This window comes from Diadema setosum, chromosome 1 (assembly GCF_964275005.1).
Source record: "Diadema setosum chromosome 1, eeDiaSeto1, whole genome shotgun sequence".
Taxonomy (NCBI): Eukaryota; Metazoa; Echinodermata; class Echinoidea; order Diadematoida; family Diadematidae; genus Diadema; species Diadema setosum.
In genome coordinates this window covers 772,075-795,380 of record NC_092685.1, presented here as the reverse complement: position 1 = coordinate 795,380, position 23,306 = coordinate 772,075, and the positions used below count along the sequence as shown (strand labels likewise).

Sequence of the window (23,306 nt, the reverse complement as noted above, 5' to 3'; positions counted from 1 at the left end):
ATCAGCAGCTCAAAATACTGTTGACATTGAATGTAATTAGTTTACTAATAGGAATTACAGAGTTAAACTATTCCTTGACCTTCACTTAATTTTCTGTGATTATTTTTTCTATTCTTGAATGATTTGTTAGATCTTGCTGTAGATGAATGTGCTGAAAGAAATTGCCACTATTGAGGGGAAGAAGGGATTTAATCATGCTCTTCATTAATTCTGAGTGCATCAAACATTGTATGTCATCATTTGTACAAAGCATGTGTCACAGGGCAATGGTCACATATTATGAAATCTAGCCTGATATGTAGGCATGCACTAATAAACACCATAAAAGAGCATTCAAATGCAAAGACCAGAGGTCAAGATGAGGACTGACACTGATTATGTCAGTTGATTGAGAGTAAAGAGCAGTGTGCCATCCTCTACCTACGTCATTCTCTTCTCTTGGTCTCAATTAGAGACAATCACTCTTACCTCCCTCTTGGCCTCATTCCACCCTAACAACCCTTACAGGCCAAATGGGACAATTTCTCATTTCATTAAAGACAGAAAATGGGAAAGCCCTGCAGCCCTTAATTAGCCCATCTTTTGGGGGAATGATTGTTAGATTAAAAGTTGACTCGCCCTGATCACGGAGGAAGCAGGACATGGGGTCATAGCCTAGTGGACTGATAAATTTCTAGCATTTCACTCATACACAGATCTCTCTCTGCCCTGGAAAGGTACATGTTTGTGGAAGCACTAAATATTTATCTCTTTTTTGTCTTGGGTACTGGGTAACAGCACAGGAAAAGGTACAATTTCCTAGACAGCTACCTACTGATTGGTTTAAATTTTAATTTTAATATGAATTGTAGAGGTAGAAACAAAGAAGCATGAGGCAAATAAACAAATATCATTAACACTGTTGGCTTCCTCATTCATGGCAAACAAACATGAGTGCATTAAAACAAACTATCTCTATGCTAAGATACCACCCACTTTACCTTTTAAAATAACTGAACTGAAAGTTAGAATTACATAACATGATCAACACACATACATAATTTTTCTATCCATCACGTATGACATGCAACACTTCATTCTCTTTGTAAAGAGTATCAAGTGCCATGTTTTAATGAGTCTTATTGATCACAAATTGTTTGTATCCTATTCCATAATATATCAAGCAGAAAGTAGTTAATATGTAATATAAGTGAGTAGAGTGAAACTACTCAAGACTATTTAAATGATAAAACTAAAGCCCAGCTTACAGTGAATGGTGCTTACCTGCGGATGATAGACACTGAGGGACTTGGCTTTATGGAGTGGCATGAGAACTCTGAGCAGGAACACTTTGTGCTCATCCTTCAGTGGTAATGCAAACCCATTGATGATGCTATGGAAACGAGAAGATTTTGACCATTATCACATCTAACACATCCTGTTTGTGATGAATGCAGCAAGCAGTGACCAACAGAGTGACCCATACAGTGACCATCAGGTACAGCATGGCATCATTCTCTATCCACTGGAACATGCGTAGTCAGTAAAATGCCCATGTTTAAGTTATGAGATGGGTGATTCTTGTATAATTCTTTGATATCTAGCTCTATATGTCAGTTAATAAAAATTTCCTATCATTTTGATTTGATACAACATTAACCAAATTGATAAAGTACCATGCGCCTTTACTAGGGTGTCTGGTAGATTTTTGCAACTGGAGAAATACAAGTCATTTCACACAAAAACATACATATCCATAATGTCCATAGTTAACATAATACATGTGCAAAATTTCTCACCATAATCATAAATAATGGTGAAGTTATGAGCAAATAAAAACAGGGTATTTTTCATCCTCACGCTGTTGAAACCTTGGCAAAAAAGTGGGTTGCGAGCGTAATGAAAATTCACTGTCAAGCGCACTCCAGTGGGCGGTGCTATTCGCTGCGTTTATCACATTCAAAGCGCGCGTGTTTCTAAGGCTAAGCGCGCATCCTTGTCAGCTAGCACACACCTACCCAGCTAGCTGAGCTGTGCGAGGAGGCCCGCTTCGATCCCGCGGCACGCACTTGTACTAGCACGCACTGGTTTTCTCTGTGATGTCATGCATGCCAGCAATACTCAGTATATATGCATGGTACCGCGCTATCGCGCTAACTACCGTACTGCACTTACGGTTACTAGTAGCTGAAAGTGAGCAACCGAGGTCGTATACAGAAAAATTTCTTGGTCCGGAGGAATTTTAACTCATTTTTTACATTCACGGTTCTCTTCCATGAGAAAGGATTCCGTGAAGCTAGTCGTACAGTGCAGTCTCCGCGGAACATATTCCCGGCCACAAACCGATTTGTACACAGGTTTACGAGACCGATGACCCATTCTAGTACAGTAACGTATCACAAACGTCGGTCTAACAGCGCGGCGGAGTAAAAGCGCACATAGTAGTGGTGCATGTGCGTCGCTATAGCTTTTGGTCTACAGATTACGCGGAGACGCGCACATGTACTCACATTACGTACCGGCGGTGCGCTATGCTGTGCGGAGGCTGAACATCGTACCTATGCATGCAAAACCGATTCGACTGTTATGGAGCTTCGCGTAAGTGCGCGCCGTAACCACGAGTCATGGCGTGTAACTACATGTCTAAGACTTAGGCCCCGCCTCGCTTAGTTCGCTGATGCTGTTATTATGTTGACAAGGGTATCTTAATCGGTATTTCGCGGGTTCATCCCGTGGAATAAGCGAAAAACCAATGCTATTTTTGGATTCAGCACCATTGAATCCTCCTACACCACCATGGCCAGTTACACATTCGGACGGAACAGCTGAGTTATGGCAATGTTTAGGCTTAAATCTGAATTTAGGTAGCAATACGTCTTGATATCTGAACTCGGCCTAGGACGAGAAGAATGAGACCACCACAAGCTTTCATATAATACCAAATTTATGGGGATTTGTTCCCGGGATAAACCCGCGAAAATGCCTGAAAGGTGATTTTAAGCCAAAATTGTGGGTCCACTTTTTGACCGAACGCGCGACCTACGTTTGCCCATTGCCTAACACGCACTGAACGCATCTGGTAGTCGTAAGTTTATTTGAAAATGCTAACAGTTGTTAGCGCTTTTGCAACCAAAATGTGACTTCCGTGATATCATTTGTATCGAAGATAATATGATAGATTTCTCCTATTGTAAAAAAATGTTTTGGAGTAGTTTTATGTTCTGTAAATGCATACAGACCTAGGTCAAAGATGACTTGTGAACTCGCGACTTGTGCGTGAATTTTGAAGGGGATGACAAAGCGCATCGCGCTACCGACGCCCTACCTTTACAGCAACAATCAATTATTCTATGCTACAGTACTGTATAGTGCAATTCAGATGTCTCTCGGGACTGGTTTCAATGCCAATCTTTACTTTGACCTATTTTGGGGGAGTTCTACATACCAATGTAGTAATTAAGCGCATACAGGCTAAACATTCTTGTGTGAGTCAACATGAGCATGAATTAATGTGGTATGAAAGGAACAATTAATAGATATCTGCTTCCTACACTGACTAGCAATATATTTCATATCTACAGTTGAAGTTCTCACATCAAATACCCATACATGTAGATCTTGATTCATGGAATTCATATCAAATGCACAGAGATTGTATGACTTCCCTTTCTGTTAAAGATACCACATTCACATGGCAGACACTGTTTCAATGAGGGTCAGTATTCACTGCATGAAAACAGTGTATACTGAATAAGTCCAGGGCCCCATTTCATAAAGAGTTGATACAATAGCAACTCTTGCTGGGATGGCAGTTGTCATGGAAACAACAAGAATCCAGCTTCCTGATTGGCTGTTGCTATTGGAAGTTGCCATTCCAGCAAGAGTTGCAATCCTAACATCTTTTATGAAATGGAGCCCAGGTCTGCCAACATTCCCACATCCAAACCAGGGAGATTCCTCACAGAAATCAGGGAGATATCTGTGTGTGACATGCATTTCAATGGGCAAAAATAATTCCAAAATCAGGGAGATTTTAATATTCTCTTATTTAGACATGAACAGATTTTGACATTTTCAGGGAGACTCCTGCAGAATCAGGGAGACTTGGCAGCTCTGTATTAGAGTAATATTATAATCAGCAAATCAAGATTGGTGAGACTATTTTGGGAGTGGGTTTGAGACTACTGTCAATGACATACAAAATAAGTAATTATCCTTATCTGCAAAGCAAAGTTTACAATTTCTGGAATGCATTTGTATTGTGGGAAGCAATACTTGAGCATGTTGTAACTTGTACAAATATCAGTCAACTCACAGGATTTGCAAAATTAAACCACCTGAATCATATGCCATATACACATACAGTATGTTACATTTTTTCTGGCTATCTCCAGCATATTTTTGAGTCAATTTTTTTTTCTTTCTATTTCATATTACCACATGTACTGGTAAGTCACATCCTTACAACGGCTTCAGCCTTGCAAAAACCTGAGGTAAAAGGATTACCACTTTTGTAAATTGCATTTGAAGTGCACTGAAATTAAACGATTGATCCTCGCCATCAACACGCACTGATGCATGTTTAAGCAGCCTACCATCAAATAATCCCATCACACAGATGATACTTGCATTGAGCAGGAAAGTGAGCTGAACACTTCTATTTTGTTTGGCTTTGGCTTGCAAAGTCAAAATGCCTGTTTCGTAATCTCAAAAATGGAATTCAATAAAGCCTGCCATGTGTAAGAATTGTGACTGAACAGACCACCATGATTATCTAAATTTTCTTTCATGATTTAGTCTTTGAAGATTAAGATGAGCACTGTCTTTTCTTTTTTTTTTCATTATATCTTTTAAATAATTTGATTGATTTGTCATTACTTCAAACAGAACACAGCAATTTGGCCTTTCAAACTGGCAAATGAATACAACACAACATTAAATACCTGTCACAATCATCAAAACCAAAATATGGAGGACATTCAAATATACACAAGTTTATATTCTTAATCATGAATGAAACAATGCATTCATATGGAGAATTTTTAGGTGTAGCTGCCATAAATCATGCGTACAAGTGATTGTACAATTCTGCAAGTTTCTTATCTTAAGGTCATTTTTAATAAAACTTCAACCATTAGATGGTCTGACTTGATCTAATCAAAGTCTACTGAAGTTGAAAAACATTGCACAGTATACATTGTCAAATATCTATAATACAACAGATATCAGCACAATCAAAGACAACATCCTGATAATCTGAATAGTCACAAATGACAAGGGACAGCTATTCTTGGCAATGGTTTACAGCCTTAATTGATGACTCACCTTCCCAGAATCTCTAGTAGCTCTGCAATGCCATTGTGATGCTCTGTCTCATACACAAACCTGTTAGAGACAAAAGAGCAATACCTCTAGCATGTATCTTCAATCAGCTTCGGTATCCAGGTAAGTGTTAACATGAGGTTATGCCATTCTTAGTTTGTCATACAATTATTATACAAAATATGCATCCCATTTTCACAATCACAATAAAAACAAAAATAGTTTTACTCAGAAGTTTGCATTACAATCGTTACTTTTCCAGAAACGGTATATCATAACATCAAACTTTGAGCAAAATCATAGAAATAATACTTAAGTTAGAAGTTTGCTAACAATGGTAAAATGATTTGATAGGGTATCCTAGGATGCCTCAAAATGACCTTAGGGGTTACATACTTATGATGCAACTAATATTTTCTTGTTCATTTCATGTACAAGATGTCACACATTTCATATTTCCTCAAGTAAACATTAGTATCTCAATGTCTCTGTACAAAATTCATTCTGAACACAAAGCTCTCTCTCTCTCTCTCTCTCTCTCTGTCTCTCTCTCTCTCTCTCCAAGTATGAAGACAAGGTTGAATTGAATGATTTGACTGACCTTTAAATACAAGTAACCTCCCCTTTACTTGACCTCATTCAAACTGTGAATGATTAGTAATTCTAATACACTACTTTTATTGAACATATTTGCTGTAGCAATTCTCCTTTCCAACAACAATCACCACCCTGAGTGAACTATTGGCTTTGCAATGTCTGTCTGTCTGTCTATACTGCGTGCTTTTATTTCACACTGACAGAGGATATTTCACCATCTTAGCATCTGATTATTCAAAACTGATTTTTATATACATATTCTAGACACAAACAAGTCTCAGGCAGCCAAAATGTAGAGAGTAAATTAATCTCATACCTTTCTCCTATAGGGAAATGACATCGAGTCATAATGTAACTTTCACGAACATTTCACTGTCACATATCTCAACAAACCATATGGGTAACCATTCACTAGAAAGGCTTTCTTAATGAATCCCAAGACATGGCTGGTTTGACAAGGGATAGAGGAAGTGAAAGTCAGGCAGATATCACAATACCAGAGAAATGAATGGAAAGCTATTCAACCAACACTGCCTCGAATCCACTCACAAAAGACTCCACACAAAGAATGGCGACCCTCTAGTGACTTAGACATGAAAGTATCAAACACTACCTCTCATCACCTCAACTTGTTACAAAATGCAAAATGCTTTACTAATAGGAACTATACGACATGCATATATAGACATTGAAGCATTTCTTCAATACTTCATCAAACATGATTCCATCACACATCAATTAAAAACCCAAGACATCCATCATAGCCATGCAGACACCAAATTAACAGTAGAAATGGATAATCTGCATTGTTCTCAATGATAAATGACTTCATTATTCATTTTTCCAAAACAAACATTTACACTTTAAAGCAGATCTGCCTTCTACTGATATCATTTTTTCATAATACAACTCACTTTTCCTTGTTGTTGTTGTTGGTTTTTTTTTTTCATTCAAAGTAATAATGCATTGAAAATGTTGATCCACTTGCCTGTAGAAAATGTTGTTGATTTGCTTGCGAATGTATGCTCTTAGGCCAAGGAACTTTCCATAGATCCTGTGTAACGTTGTCTTCAGGAAGTCCCTTTCCCTAGGGTCCTCACTGTCAAATAGTTCCAGTAGCTACGTGTGAGGCAGAAAGAAAAGATCATGCTTACATAGGCCATATATAATACTTGTAACAGACAAATGATTTGATGTAATATGGGATACATACACTGTATACAGCATTTCTTGTTATTTAAAATAATTCTGCTAATTTTATTTACGTGGCTAATTTGTTGATGACATTGATGAAGTTTCCATATTATCATGCATAAAACATTGTATTCAAATATGCACATGGATGAGTTTGTACCTTTGGGTTATACAGACTTTTTTCAGACAAAATTTCCTTCCCTATGTCCTTGTAATATTAAAACAAGCGGAGCAAGGCATTAAAATCCTGAAGCCTGCATACAATAATTACCTTCACACTCAGCACAGGGATGGTGACTATACCAATTTATTGCCATGGTGACCAATCTTGCTAAGCAACCTTGAATTTCATCTTGAAGATTGTAAGTTGGTGAGAGATGTGTTAAGCATGTAGCAAACCCACTGAGAAGCTCAGCCACAAACCTCCCCTTGGTTCTTGCAGGGGATCTCTCATATGATTATTCTATAAAGTATTGAGTTACTGGTGCTGTGAGAGTACCAGCAAGGAATTGAACTTCAGGACTTGCTATACAGAACAAATGCTTGTTTGAATTAGAACAGGTCACATTTATTCATCCATTTGTTTCTGTCATGGGGTGTGTATTTCGGTGGTATATATTTCCAATTAGACAGTTTAAGCTCGTTGGCAATGGCTTTAAAGGGAAAGATTTAAAGGTAGGGAATCCCATTTGCATGCCTTAAATGAAGAGTTGTATAAATACAGTGGTATGTTGAAGAGAGTATCATTTTAGAAACTCCCATAAAGTATTGAAAGTGGAAGGTAACATTTAGTACATTTTTATTGACCGTTAGATTTTGAATTGAATTTTTTTCCGGGGCTCACCGTAAATTCCAGTACATTACTAGGCTAGCTTTGCAGACCCATGCACTGCATGTGTGTCCATCATGTATATTTTGTGAAGAAAGTTCATCAAAACTTACAAACATTTCTATATACATTCTTGCCACACACTCTATATGTTATTACATCAGCTCTTATACTTTTAGATTTGTGTTTATAGATAAAAGATACAGAAGACTGCAACAAAAAGGCTTAAGTGTGGCTGACACACAGAACTATTGAGTAGTTGAGTTTTGTGCATTATTCAAATTGTAGATAACTGTTGACTTCCAAATTTCTCAGCCTAAACAAGTCCCCCGAGGTTCATATTTAATGTTTTGCAGCATTTTGGGAGGTCTGTAAAAGGTATCCCCTACCTTTAAGTTTCATAAACGGTTTCTCAGTGCTCACTGTGAATAGAAATTACAATTTTTATTCTATTTCATTTCATTTCATTTCATTTTGTTTTATTTTATCGTACTTTATTTTATTTTGTTTTTGGTTAGACATGTAAAAGATTAGATATCTACTGTAACAAGAGGAACGTTCGCGTGCATTTTAATTTTGCAAATTTCGTGAGAGCCAAGATTCCTGATATTAAAATGCATGAAAGTTCTTGTCTACACTAATATGTATTTAATGTTAGAGGCAACTTGCGAAAATTTAATGCCGCGAAAATATTGTGTTTTACAGTAATCTTAATTACATGGAGAGCATAAACAATACCTTATTAATACTCATATACTGTAGCTTCATCTGGGTGACAGCACTGACAGCATAATGGGATTACAGTTTTTTACTCTAAAAACATCCACAAAACTTGTATGCACTCATAGTGTCTGACATGGAATAAACTATGAAATTTTCTTCTATGGCATGAGAGATACCAGTTCCCTGCCACCACTATAAACCAGGCTACAGCATCTAAAAAAGAGCCTTTGCTCACCATGCAGGCAATATGACGAGCTTACAACTAAAGATTTACATAATACACGCACTCACAATGCAGTCATGTAGTGGCCATATATACTTTTCAAAGTGTCATACAATTGGATTCTGTGCTAAAACCTATGTTTGGATTTCGCTTAAAGGTTGGTATTGATCCAGGGTAAAATAGAAGCTCAGGGAACGTCCATTGATCGTGCAATGAATCAATAGCCAAGAAGCACACTGGGATGTGAGTTTACCCAATGAGAGCTCACAAATAGCTATCTTGAGCAAAGGGATTTCCTTCCATTACGACTGATCTCCCGTAAGGCCAACTGGTTCTTCTACCCTCAATCATAAAGTCTGATTTTTTAAAAACTCATGAAATGCATCTTTATTCAGTGACAGTATCATGAACATAGAGGGCTGATTACCCCATTACAATCAATATTTGGTAAGAAATTATTGTTGCATTTGTATGCATTTTAGTTGTGGGGCTGTTGCCTAAATATGAATGAGGTTCTTGGAATGGATTCTTGTTTTTTAAGCCCTATTAAACTTCTATTTTGTTAATTTGTACAGATTGAGTTGCCAACCTCTGCATATCAATAAATACAATGTAAATACAAGGTTTACTGCACGAGGGACTAATGTACGGTAAAAATTGTTACTAATACAAAGGTAAAAAAACAAACAAACAAACAAATAAAATAAGCAAATGCACATACTACACCACTATACTTTCACAAAAATGGCATTTTTCATCAAAAATATACTTTTTATATTTGATAAAGAAAACACATGAAATATTGTGAAGATATACCAGTTGGCAGACCCTTTCACTTCATTTTTCTGTTTTCAATAAGTAATGCCATAATTTCACTCTGAATATTTTGAGGGAAGCTGTGCAAATATGAACATAGATCTGTGAAAACACAACACATCTCATTTTTTAATCAATTTTAATTTGCTGCAGTAATGTTCATTAAATTATTAGTTTGAATTTCATGTCCGATAACAGCAAAAAATAGAAAATAATGAATCTATTTCTTACAAACACGAAGACCTCAAAAACAACACAACTCTATCCTTCCTGGCAACTCTGTGGATATTAAACCAATCCGAACACTGTAAACATGTCAAAAATATAATAATAAACAAATCTTTCATCCATCTCCCATATTCCACTACTAACAGATGGTCATTAAAAATGTGGGAAGCTTCTTTCCTGAGAGAAGGAATATTTCTATAGAAGAGGAGCAGTTGAAAGGTATGCTTCATTGGTATAAAATGTTGAATATCTTGGCATACTTACATATTATAATCACATTCAGAAGAAACAAATGATTTTCTACATCAGTGCCATGGCATATGAACCATTGATGTAAGTGTAGTTTCCTAGCAACGCAGTGAGGTATAGCATGATTTCAGAGTGTTGAGAAATCTAGTGCATCAATATTGGGGCACAGGGGCTGTGAGAGGCAGCTACCCTTGATATTGCTTGATGACTGTGTCTTTCTGCAAAACCAGCCAGATTAATCAAATCAAACATCTCAGACTATTCCCTTCCACAGCAAACACTGAGAATGCCACTGAGTGTTGGTATAATGCATGCTACTTGATAATAACACTGTGTGCGGATCCCACAGCCCCTTCATGTAAGATTGCTTGGAGAATTAGAAACACATGGTTGACTCAATCATAGTCTATAAAATGTCAGAGGTTTCTACATCTAGGAATGTGTTGACTGCATATTGCATTCTCATCAACATCAGCCCATCAATTACATTACGTGATATTTCGGGCAGAATTTACTTTTAACAGTGATATACAGTATAAGTATTACTGGATTTGAATGGTAGACAACAGAAAGAAGAGTTAAGAGATGTAAAGAGCAGCAAATATGTTTATATTCATGGTAATAAAGTGACAAAAATTGTGCCAGTGGTTCTCAGCATTACAACAAAATATTCTTTTCTTCCATTCTACAGCAAATTACCGAAGGAACACAATGATGAAAAAAAGGCTTCTAGATTTATTGTTTTCAAAAGGATTTCCATTTTTGATGAAGAATCAAACAGTTTTATTTAAATAGTTTCTTTGAACACTCAGCAAACCATCTTAAATAAGCAGGCTGAAGGAATGAGTGCCCTCTCTGCTTCCAGACACTGTAAAACACGATATTTTCGCGGCATGAAATTTTTGCCAATTGGAGCCATTGGCCTTTTTCGCGGCATGAAATTTTCGCGAGTTGCCTCTAACATTCAATTCGCATAGTGCAGATGAAACTTTCATGTGCATTTTAATTTCGCAAATCTTGGCTCTCGCAAAATTCGCGAAATTAAAATGCATGCGAACATTCCTCATTTTACAGTATTCCATTACACACAGGATAATAGGATTTCAACATAAGGGAAAGACTCTATGGGAGTAGGTAGACATGACATACAGTGTGACAGCATTGAGGGATAGCTTGTAACCAGGATATTATAAGAAGAAAGGGTAGACGTCATCTTGTATGACATGATGCAGTTAATAAAACCCATAGGTTCTGCAAAGATGTGACTCGTGATGAAATTGATTAAAAAGTTAGTATCAAATGATATCCTACTGACACATGCCAGCATGTAAAAGAAATATTTCATCTTTGGGATGAAAATCAGCATGATCAAAATGATTATGAACAAAGATGATGATTTAATCAAACAATGAAACATGTTACAATGCATATATATGATGATGGAAAGCTGCAAAAAACAAACAAACAAAAAAACAAAACAAAAAACCAAACCTTCATCCTTCAGACCCAGCTAATAAACTAGGTAGAGACATGGATAAATGAAAGAGCCACTTACGGAGAGCACAAACTTCTGATCGATGTACTTCTTGGCTATGCTTGGCTGGAAATCCGCTGACTCAAGAAACCGAAGAAAGTATTCATATACAAGCTGCATGAAAGGAATGTTAAAGACAAATGAATAATTATCACTCATGATAATAGAAAACCCTAAAGAGTAATCATGCGTACCTATACATGTAGTTCTATGATTTACTCATTTTCATCACCATATTAAACAACTGCTGTGGTGGGGGAAAAGACAAACAAAAGCTCATATGACTGTAATTCTGGTATCGCAAATGGGCACACACCATTGTAGAGCCCTGTCATAGATGAACTGTGGAATATAGCTTGGTGACATTATTGTTCTGATTGTTGAGCTCATATACGTCATACACATGCATGTATAGACATGTACTTGCATGTATGCAATGCAATGCAATGCAATCAATGCATGCAGTCTGCTCATTGCTTTCTTTTTCCTTGGTTTGAATTTTGTATAAGAAAATTTAATACAGTTTCTCAGTTTGACTGATTTGCGCATTAGAGCCATTGTCACTGCAAAGGTGCAATGTGCTGGTCACATGATGACTGATGACAAAATTATCAAATATACTCCTGGATGAAAAAACATGACCTAGGTAAAGTTTACAGCAAGTTCTAACAGCAGGGTAACACTTCTTCCCAAATTAATCCTGGTTACAGGGCTCAGAAATGCTATCAGTATGTTTCAGCTGCTTTAACAGCCAGTGATCAATAGGTCATGTTTACATTTTCCCTTTCTGTGAGAAGGAATCCCGGAGAAGGAATCCCTCTCAGTCAAAAATGGTTTCATCTGAAGGACTGCCATTTCTACAAACTTCCAAGGTGAGAGTTCCATCTTCATGAGTTACAAATGGAGTCCCAGAAATTGCTTGGGTAACAGGAAGTCATAGCCAATGCTAAAATCAATGCTGCTTGTGGCATAGTATGTTTTGTACATCGCAAAGGCTGTATCTGCATGATAGTGCCAGACCCATGATAACTCTGCAAAGCACTAGTACCATAAAGTTCCATGTATAAGACGCACCCCTACTTTCAGGCCTAAAATAAAAAAATAAAAAAAAAAACACGAAAATTTCCACGCAAATATTGCGTGTGTCATACATATTATTTTAGCTCAAAATTTCTCTAGAATGCAGCATGTATTTGCTCTATTTTTCGTTTCCTTTTGTACTTTCTTTTAACGGTATTCATCGGACATAGGCAAAATATGGAAGACGCAAAATGCGAGACTTGTCTCGGTACTCATTTGCTATTGTTTCGCCTTTCAATCGTGGTACATGTGTCATGCATATCGTACTCATGAGTGTACAGTACGATCTTTGCTGTCATACATAGCAGAGGGTGTCTCGCATATTGACGCATGTCAGACTGGAATGTTCATTACAAAAAATAAGAAAAACATCAACAAGTGTAGCAGAGGGATCATACGGTGAGACGTATGGTGCGTACGGTAATTACACTCATTGTTGTTTCGCCCGGAGGGATTACCAGTAACGTGTGTCTCTTGTACCATGCTTGTATGCACAGTGCTAGCCTTTTGCAAAAGGCAGCTCGCTATAATTTCAGCACACGCACACAGAGAGCAATGGACTTGCACACACAGCGCGCAACGGGCAAGCGCGCTCCGATCCCATTGCTGTGTGCACGCGAGTCCATTGCAAGAGCCTCTCTGCAGCTGCTGCCTTTGCAAAAGGCTTGCTAGCTGGCTAGCTAACTACAGTGTAGCTATGCTATCCTAGCTGGCCCCGTGAAATGAAGAGCAAACGAACGACATGGATATGCATGCATGCTTCACACATCGTTCATATTAACGGTGACATAGTGTCGATCCTACTCCGTATTTTACAGCTTTTGTCTACGGCCACTGCTGTTTGGTGGTCTCCCTGCTGTCCGGTCATTTTGGTATTAAAACATATACATTTGATGCAGACATTGACATGCCTGAAGCTGTAGCTTACGATGGCCATTTTCTCAAATGAAAGTAACTCAATTTCACGAAAACTAGCAAGATGTAAACAATTTGATTTGTAAAAACCAGTTATTGTAAAGTATTGTCTGTAGCATACAGCTTGTCATGCCATGTGCTCATGACTAGCTAGTGTATCTGACTCCTGAACTGGTAACACGTGCCACCATTCTATCATTTTATCTGGGCTCCTTAGCACTAAAACGGCCAGGCGGTTGAATCAACCCCCCCGACATTTTCTGTGACCATTCCGCTGCGCGGAAGTTTTTGACCGCGCCGCTCACTGACTTCTTACTTTTAAAGACATCATTTTCAAGAAAATCAGGCATACCTTTACTACACTGCACGACCTTTTATACATGCTTGTTAGACAAAAAATGGCTAAACTAGAAATGTCGCTACGGCGACTGATGCCTCCGCCATAATGCATGATTCTCCCAATAGGTGTATAGTACAATGTCTTGACAATGTGTGATGACAGTTTCACATAACTGGCAAAATATCGAAATAACAGGTTTGTCAGAAATATCTTGAATGTTCACTGGCAAAATATCGAAATAACAGGTTTGTCAGAAATATCTTGAATGTTCACTTTCCTTTGAACCCCTGACTATTGACCCACGACTCCTAAATTCCCTAGATAATCCCTGCCAGTCAGTACATGCATATGTACCATGTTCCATGAAGATACATTGAACCATTTGCGAGAAAAGTGATATTGCAACATTTTCACCTAACCTTTGACCTTTTGACCTTTGACCTTATGACATGAAACTCTCTCTGGAGAATCCTTATGCAGTAGTACATGTCTACACTAAGTTTCAAGAAAATAACTGCGGGCATTGCATAGATATGGGGGAAATAGCAACATTTTTAGCATTTGACCTTGACCTTTTGACCTTTGACCTCTTGTCAATGTCACTAGAATCTACTCAACTAATTGTCCCATCATACATCATCCTTGGACCAAGTTTGGTGAAAGCTGCTTCATCCAGTTTTGAGTTATCACATAAACAGATAAATTTTAGGATTTGACCTTGATCTTTGACCTTTGACCTCTGTCCGATTTCACTGAAAAACTAATCAAGTAATTGTCCCATCATACATCATCCTCCAACAAAGTTTGGTGAAATTTGCTCCATACAGTCTTGAGTTATCGCGTAAACGGATACAATTTCATGATTTGACCTTGACCTTTGACCTTTAGCCGATTTCACCCAAAATCTTATCAAATCGTTGCCCCATCATACTTCATACTTGGACCAAGTTTGGTAAAATTCCAGTAAATATTACTCAAGTTATCGCGTAAACGAAAGCGGACGGACGTACGGACGTACGTACGGACGTACGTACGGACGTACGTACGGACGGACGGACAACCCGAAAACATAATGCCTCCGGCACCACTTCGTGGCGGAGGCATAAAAACGTGATTTTGTGTACAAAGTCTATGAAAATGGAGTTTTCTCACCTTATTCAGAAAGATATGGTTATTTTCACTTTTATTGGCCGAAATCAATCGAATTTGGCATAATTATGCTTGAAATAGATTCTGCCATAAATTTTGTGAAAAAAAAATTGACAAAAACAAAAAGGTCGAAAAACAGAAATACATATTAAGAAATTCATAAAACAATCCAATACGTAAGAAATTAATTTTGATAACTTTTTTTCAAGTACATTGTCTGGAATGCTACAATGAGTATTGTCACAAAAATTTGGATTATAGAAGCTCTCTTTTCTGATTTATAGCAAAATGTATATTTCACACATGTATTTAATTGCATTGTTTGTTAATATAAAATATGAAAAATAAAAACTGAAGTTTCTTTTTTGAAAACTTGGTAGATAATGCCACAGGTAATGTAGGTGCCAATTTTCATGGCAATTGCACGATCGATGGCTGAGATCTTGGGGAGAGGGGGTTGATTCAACCCTCCCCTGGCCACAGAGCAGCAAAAAAAAGCCTGGCCTGGTTAGGGTTAAACATAACCCGAGTCTCCTGTCATCGTCCTCCAGCCTACTACTCTTTGAATGCTATTGGACTACATTGTAAGTCCTACGCATAAAGTAGAGTGAGGGGTCAAACTAAAATGGCACATGCTTTTATTTCTCTGAGTGAATAGAACCTACAATATACGTTCATTTATGCAAATTGTTTAAAGTCACTCAAGCAATTAATGACACTTTATATTTTCTAGTATGGAGCTTTTAGCTCAGTGTACATGTAAGTACATACTGCATCCCTAACATCAGAGATGAATAATTCAGTAGATCAAAAGTGCTTCTTGCCAGGTGTTGGACACATTGCCCTTTGCCTCCATATACCTGCCAAGCATCACACCACAGAGAGGGCAAAATATCTGAAGAGAAAGCACAAGGCATGGGATGTTCTCTAGTGAACTTACCTGGGCACATTCACACACAGTATTAATTTGATCTGACCCACTCCCATGGGTTCCACAAGTCATTTTCTCCCCTGCATCAGATTTCAGCAAGAACTGTTACACTACCTTGCCTTTCTTGCCAGAATCAATTGTTGGGAATTACCATGCCTCACAGGCCCCATCCCCCCCCCCCCTTGTTGTTGTTGTTGTTGTTGTTTAGCTGGTAGAGTGGTGCTCCTAACTAGACTGAGAGAAACTGCCTTGTTAATCGTTGGCTGTGGTTAAAAGTCATCAGTTCATATGAAATATGCAATGGCAAGCTATTGCACATGTTGTTGTTTTTTCCTCCGCCTTTTTCTCTCTCATGTTATCTCTTCTCATACATGGAAAAGAATCAAACATAATGCAGGGCTTGACAATAACTTTCTGTCTTGGTGGCCTATTTGGGAAACAAAATCTTTAAAGTTGAAAATTTTAGTGGCCCAAATGAGGTATTATATAGTTACCTGAAATAAAAGCAATTTAAGTAACAATCCATTTTCAGTCTTAGTTGCCCAATCGGCCACAAGAGATAAATTTGGTGGCCGGAGACCAACTTTTAGTGGCCTTGGGTCACTGGGCCACCGATAATGTCGGACCCTGCATACTATCTCATAAACTTTTTGTAATCTCTTTCAGTAATATTCTATACCATGTGTAGAAGTATGTGTATAACATATCATACAGCAAAATTTCATACCGTGCAGTCTAAAACATACTCTAGGAGATACATGAAAAGTGAATATCTTCCCTACTCTTTCTTCATTTACATTTTATATTGTACAAAAGAATGCTGAATATACCCAGTACTTTGATTTTTAATATTTCCACAGATTATGAAAGGCTTAACAATTACACAGCAAGCATGAAAATGCATTTAAGTGTATGATAAATAAATAAATAGACATTAGATTTAGAATAGGAAGAGCTACAATTGACACAGTAAGGATAAAGTATAGAATAAATGATGAAAGAACATGCAAATAACCAACTGATTCTACATAGAATTCTAGGGAGGTATCATTTAGTTGGTCACATTTATGGCTTTACACAGCCATTCTGAGTCTGCATATGACAAAACAATCTCATATCTCCAAAATAAGGTAAATTCTATAATGTTGAACATAACTACTCTGGATAAACAAGCACTGTCCATGTTTAGAATCTTCAGCTGGGCATCTGTACAAGTGTGCACAACTGAGCAAACAGCAGTAAGCATGTTAATGAGGTCATTGTAGCTGTTGTTTGGAGTGGAGAACTTTGGAACAGTCTGTTTGAAGGCTACTGGGAATAACAGGATATCACTAATGGTAGAGGCACATTGATATGTTGATATAAACTGCACTAACAGTGAATGGACTGTGACACAACAAGTATAATAGCATTTGTCTAAAAACTGGGGCTGTCACAAATCTGGACAAAAAGAGGTTTTTGGAAACAATGTTGCAGAAAACAGATGAAATCAAATGAATTTCTCACTCTTTTTCCCTTGTCCTAATCATGGCAAAATTATGTTAGTTACATTACAAGACACTTTAGGTCAAGTAAAAGAAAAAAGAGTAGTTTTTCCTTCAAATTCTTCAGAGAGAGGTGATACAGGAGGTCCTGTTTATCTGAAGCCTCAGCACAGTTCAAGTTGCTAGTGTAGTTTTGCATCGCCTAGTATAATGATTATTAAACACACAGAAACTAACACTAAACATTCAACAACCTGAACTACTTGCATCTGAGTTTCCAGTCAGGTAAAAGTTAAATATTTACTGTTACCTGGTTTTGATGTGACTGATAGCATTGTTTTGCAAACTCATGTTCAACTTCAAAATTCCACAACTTTCTACCCAATTTCAATGAATTCATTTCAAACACAGAATAAAGTTTCCTTTCAGTACAAGTGATTTTACTTTTGATACTGTTCTTTCATTATTATACCATAAACAATGGTTTATGATATCCTACTTGTTGATGTATATCATTCTGTCTGTAGCTCTCCAATCATTAAAGACATAATTTACCATTTGCAGAAGAAACAAAAACCCAGCATTAGTGCTTTAAAATAGTTCTAAAATGTGAGTTAGGGATAGAAACCACTGTAAAAATTTGAATCTGTATAATCAATGTTAAGTATTGTTAAATAGACAAAATGTGAACAATAACTATAATAAAAATGTTTCCAGACTAAACCGTCTACAGTTATGGTTTATTGAGAAAAACACTGGTATCTCCTTATATTTTAGGCTTTATCGCTAAATTTTTATATGGTACATGTAGGATGTTTTGTTATACAACAGACCTACACATATATATAAAATGTGATATCTAGAACATTTTTAAAATCACTGTTCCCAAAGGTAACAGGACCTTTAATGGCACTGTGACAGTAGTAGACACCAGGCAAGGTGAGCTAAGGGACCTTACCTGCAGGTGTGGCCAAGCTGCTTCTAACGTAGGCTCATCTTCCTCTGGATCAAACTCTGCACCAGAGGGATTGGATGGGGGCGGCAATGTGCGGAACATGTTGATTGCAAACTGCAACAAAACAAAGAGCAATGTCATTAAATCTTTCAGCAAAGTATACAATTCAATATTTCTCAATATTCATTTCTGATCTGAAGAAAATAATATGTTAAATACTTAGTGAAAGCATTATTCTGCAAGAATTTTGCTACACATAAAATGGTGAAAACTTTCCTGGAGTGAAATGAGCTGAAGACCCTGCCTTACATGCATACTATGATCTATGTAATGAGGACAATATTGGTTGCCACTGACTACAAGTTGAGCCTTGTCTTTCATAGTATTAATTGAATTATTCGTCTGCCATTTTCAGAATCTCACCTCGTGGGTTTTTAGAACTAACCAAGATCTAGAGAAAGATGAAGCACATTTTTCAAATTCATTTATTTCTGAAATTAAATCAAAATCAGTAACATGTCAAGAGCATTTACATTCCTTTTGTGTATGGGGACATGAATACTGCATTTATTGCATTTATGATATGATTAAAGATAAAATTAGCCACCAACCTCTTTAAAGTGGCCAGCTGCCTATGCAAATCACTTTTTGCTCTCCTTCAGTGGTTGCTACATTATAACAAATTTCATAGCACATCAATTCACATGAAATGCTGAACAGTTCAGCTACTGAACAGTTCAGCTTTTCCAATTAGATACACACGGTTATACATGCATATAAATTTGGAAACACTATAATACCTTGTTTCTGTTCCAGCTAGATGGTGTTTAATGTTTCATTGTTCATTTCTCCTTTTTTCTTCATAGGTTTGCTTCCCATTGGTATGTCTTTTAATCTCCATACTGAAAAAGGACTCAAATCATTTTTGCATAAATACAAATGCCATCTAAACAGTGCAAGCATTTCAAAATATGTAAACTAATGCCACCAAAAAGCTTTTTTTTCCCCAAAAAAATATCTTGCATACTAACCATTTGGACGGCCTCAGGGTAAATGGGTTCTGTGATGACACCCCTTTGATGTGTGACATAGTCCACCAGCTCATGAAGTGCAGCCCTCTTTACCTCTTTCCACTTGAGGTCACTAAGTGGGTCTGAGACGAAGTCAAACACCACACAACACTGCATCAGCTTCTTGGTGAAGAGCTCCTCACGCTCTCCTGGCGTTGCATCTGATGAAAGAAGGTCAGAGGTCAAGAGATGTAACAATTATACACATTAGACACGATCTAACTTGTACTGCTGACCAACAGGGTTGGTCTCGAACTAAATTCGTCATCACAGCTTCAAATGGGAACTGATGATATTCTGTATATAATACCATCTATTTTGCTGTGGTTTCATCTACACATGTTCACTGATATTAGCCAAATTTAAAAAATACAAAAAATATTGCCCACGGTAACATAAATCCAATGTACTGTACGAGCTGAAATTTTCGCTGTGGTTTTATTTTCGCGAATTTCGCGAATCGCCTTTGAATTGCGAAAATAACAACACGCGAAAATAACAACACGCAAATAAGTAAGTTCAGTTAGACCCTCGTAACCGCGAAATTACCAACACGCGAAAATGTCCTACCAATTCGCGAAAATATCTGTACGCGAAAATTTCAGCTCGTACAGTATATCACATCCACAGTGGGAAAGCACTACCTTGAAAACATGAAATAGATACCTCTCAATTGTGTATCTAACCTTTAACAAAACTTTTATTGTGGAACAATTTAGGATTCATGAAATATAAGACATATTGTATGCAGTAAATTACAGCTGTACAGATGTATGTCTCCATTACCAATTTATCCTCAGTGACTGAACATCACAGCGCATACTATTCCATTGCTGATGAAAGAAACTTCTGAAACATTTCACTCTCTCACTGTTAAGATGTGTTGAATTGATACCCAAAGCCAATTTCAGACAACATTTGATAGTATGTGAAAATGTTCTAAAGAATGGTACAGCTTTGAAATTTGTGACATGCACTAACTGTGAAAAGTAGGGCTCATGTAAAATCATGTCCACAAGCTCTAATTTAATAGTAATATACTAGCTCTCCACAACAATTTTTTAAATTCTAGTAAATTCAATTTGAAAATTATAACTTTTCATCTATAGGAGTTCCCATTAGCAATCTTTCAGCATACAGTGTAAATTCCCTCAGAGCCTCACTGTGAGACAGTCATATCATCTTGGAAACTGAAGTATTTGACATTCATCTGAACGTTTAACATCACTCAATCATGGGACGCAAACAAAGGCTAATGTAGTATGGCACGAAATGGGACTTCACATTTAATACAAGCTGTAAATCATGTTACAAATTAGCTAAGTGAGAGAGGCCATCCATTATTTTAACAGCAGTCTGAGAAAGAATCTTGGCATTACAATGTCACACAAAGAGCTCCACGGCGATGCACTGCAAACTGGATACAATGTACACTTCTACTCTTGCTAACACAAATTTATGATTTGGCCATTTACTCTATACTGACCAGTACAAAGACTGAGCACTGTTGTATGCAAAAGACAAACTGTCAGAGCTGCCCTGATAAACAGCGCAAAACATATTTCCCTGGAACAAGACATTTGACAAAAACAATAACACCAACAAACAACTGATTCTCTTCTGTATTCATACATTTCTCTGTAATGCAGCATTCTTCAAAAGGCTCTAAATGTTGTGATCTTGATCAGTGCAATCAGTCATTGATACATTACTGAATTCCATCATAGAAAATATTCTCTATCTCTGGTCTTTTCCATTGATTTTACTGACCCTGGCTATGATCTGTGACAATTCAAATTTAGTTTTATAAATTTGACGAGGAAATGCGAACATATGGGAACTGGAGAATACAGGCTAATATTTGCATCACCCTTACATCATGATATACAATACTAGCAAAAATAAGTAAGACTGCTGAATACACCATGACAGTTAAAACTGTTCATATATTGACCAGGCATACATTTGATTCTCGAACTGATAGAACAACTATTTTACAGCCCATTGAGCTTATCTGTAATAACATATTTCTGGTGGCATGGCTTGGGGGTAGTTATGCACAGTTCAGGTTCTGACATTGCACATCAGAGCACAGAGGAGGATGCCTGTAAACTTACTTACAAATGACTGCATAGAGAGAGAGTATGTTTACATCATGGTCTCAAGTAGTCACTGAGACACTGTCTGAAAACGTGCAGCTTTCCTTATATGCAACAGGTTACTATCAAATCACATGACGAAACAAGCAACAAATATTCACCTACTGTCTTTGGAGATCATATCAATATTTCTGCATGCCGTATGAGGAGGACAAATAGAAGGAATGGCCCTCCACACAAGGCTCTCACTAACTCACTGGTCACTGCATCTCATTCAAATACTGCTACATGGGCAGCTACAACTGACATCTCGGAAGGCAAGCAGTACATGTATGATGTACATAATCCCTGACTCAGCGTATTTTGAGCAATTATAGGGTGGGTTACAACGTCACAGGAATAAGCTGACCTTCTTTTTTTTTTTTTCTTTTTTAAATCTAATGAGCTGTGATTAAATTCCTGCCATTACCATTTTTATTCACTAATGCCTTAGCTTTCTAACATTTATATCTGTATAGATATCTGTAATTGAACTTTCAGCAGATCAGTTTTTGACCAAGACAGTAGTAAATTTCCTAGATGAGATTGCACATGTGTCGCCTCTACATGTAAGTACTGAAATAACAACTTTTACAGATCAGTTCATCCCACACTGTATAAGAAGCAGCCCTCTTCACAGCAAATAATTTACTTCACATTACATGTACATGAAATAAATTGTAAGTGGATGATGGGAGTATACTATGAATCCTAATCATAACATTTAGGATGCATAGTGGGCTCAAAAGCCATTCTCCATTATCTTACAATATTTTTTTTTTTTTTTTTATAACCAAGAATGGGAATGGACAGGACTTTCTGGGTTGAGGTGAAAGGTCCACAATATCCTAGCACTTTCAGTCAAAACCATGAGAGGGTGCAGTTCTTTCATTGAAGAAGTGCAGGAATTCATACATCCAGAGACCACTGAACTGTGATTATAAACTAGTTTTGGCGGGTTGGTTGGTTGGTAGGTTTGTCACCTGTTATAAATCAATGCTAATTGTGATGATTAAGATCAAAAGAAACTCGATCAACAAATCAAAGGAACAACACAAACAGCTCTGATGATCAGAAGAAATGTCATATAATCAAATAGCTTATTCATATTGTGTGAGTTTACACTCTGTTCAGTGAGACTTACTGTACAAACATAGCCATTGACAAAATATGATAAAACACATAAAATGCATTTTGTATAATTGCACGAGTTCTCATAACAATACTGCCCCATTTTTTTTTTAGTCTGAAGTAATGTATTTCTGTTTATACTGTATGCACTTCCGTGCAGCTTTGTGTATTAACACAGTAAAGTATGTATACATTGAAGGTACATGTACATGTATGAACGCATCAGTGCCGACAGACGTGACCTTTCAGTATCTAAGTAACTTTTTTTTTTCTCTTTACAATGTGCAGCAATATGACATATTGTAAGTCTGTACATGACTTCAAATTGAATCCAGTCACTTCCTTGTTTCATGCTAAGTGTTTCACAGTGTCCTGATCAGAGTACATGCACATTACAACGTAGGTATGATTTCCTTTTC

At 37.1% G+C, this 23,306-nt stretch overlaps 1 protein-coding gene across 2 annotated transcripts in view; it reads right to left on the bottom strand.

Moving 5' to 3' along the window:
• The window catches only part of LOC140232999 (serine/threonine-protein phosphatase 2A 56 kDa regulatory subunit delta isoform-like), an 81,244-nt gene that overhangs the window by 17,460 nt on the left and 40,478 nt on the right, over positions 1 to 23,306 (bottom strand). For both annotated transcript variants that reach the window (XM_072313110.1, XM_072313117.1), the window contains exons 4-9: positions 19,580 to 19,779; positions 18,552 to 18,662; positions 11,716 to 11,808; positions 6,887 to 7,017; positions 5,305 to 5,364; positions 1,264 to 1,372 (exon numbers count right to left, since the gene is read on the bottom strand). In XM_072313110.1, coding sequence (XP_072169211.1) covers positions 1,264 to 1,372; positions 5,305 to 5,364; positions 6,887 to 7,017; positions 11,716 to 11,808; positions 18,552 to 18,662; positions 19,580 to 19,779 — 704 coding nt within the window. The remainder of the gene's footprint in view (positions 1 to 1,263; positions 1,373 to 5,304; positions 5,365 to 6,886; positions 7,018 to 11,715; positions 11,809 to 18,551; positions 18,663 to 19,579; positions 19,780 to 23,306) is intronic.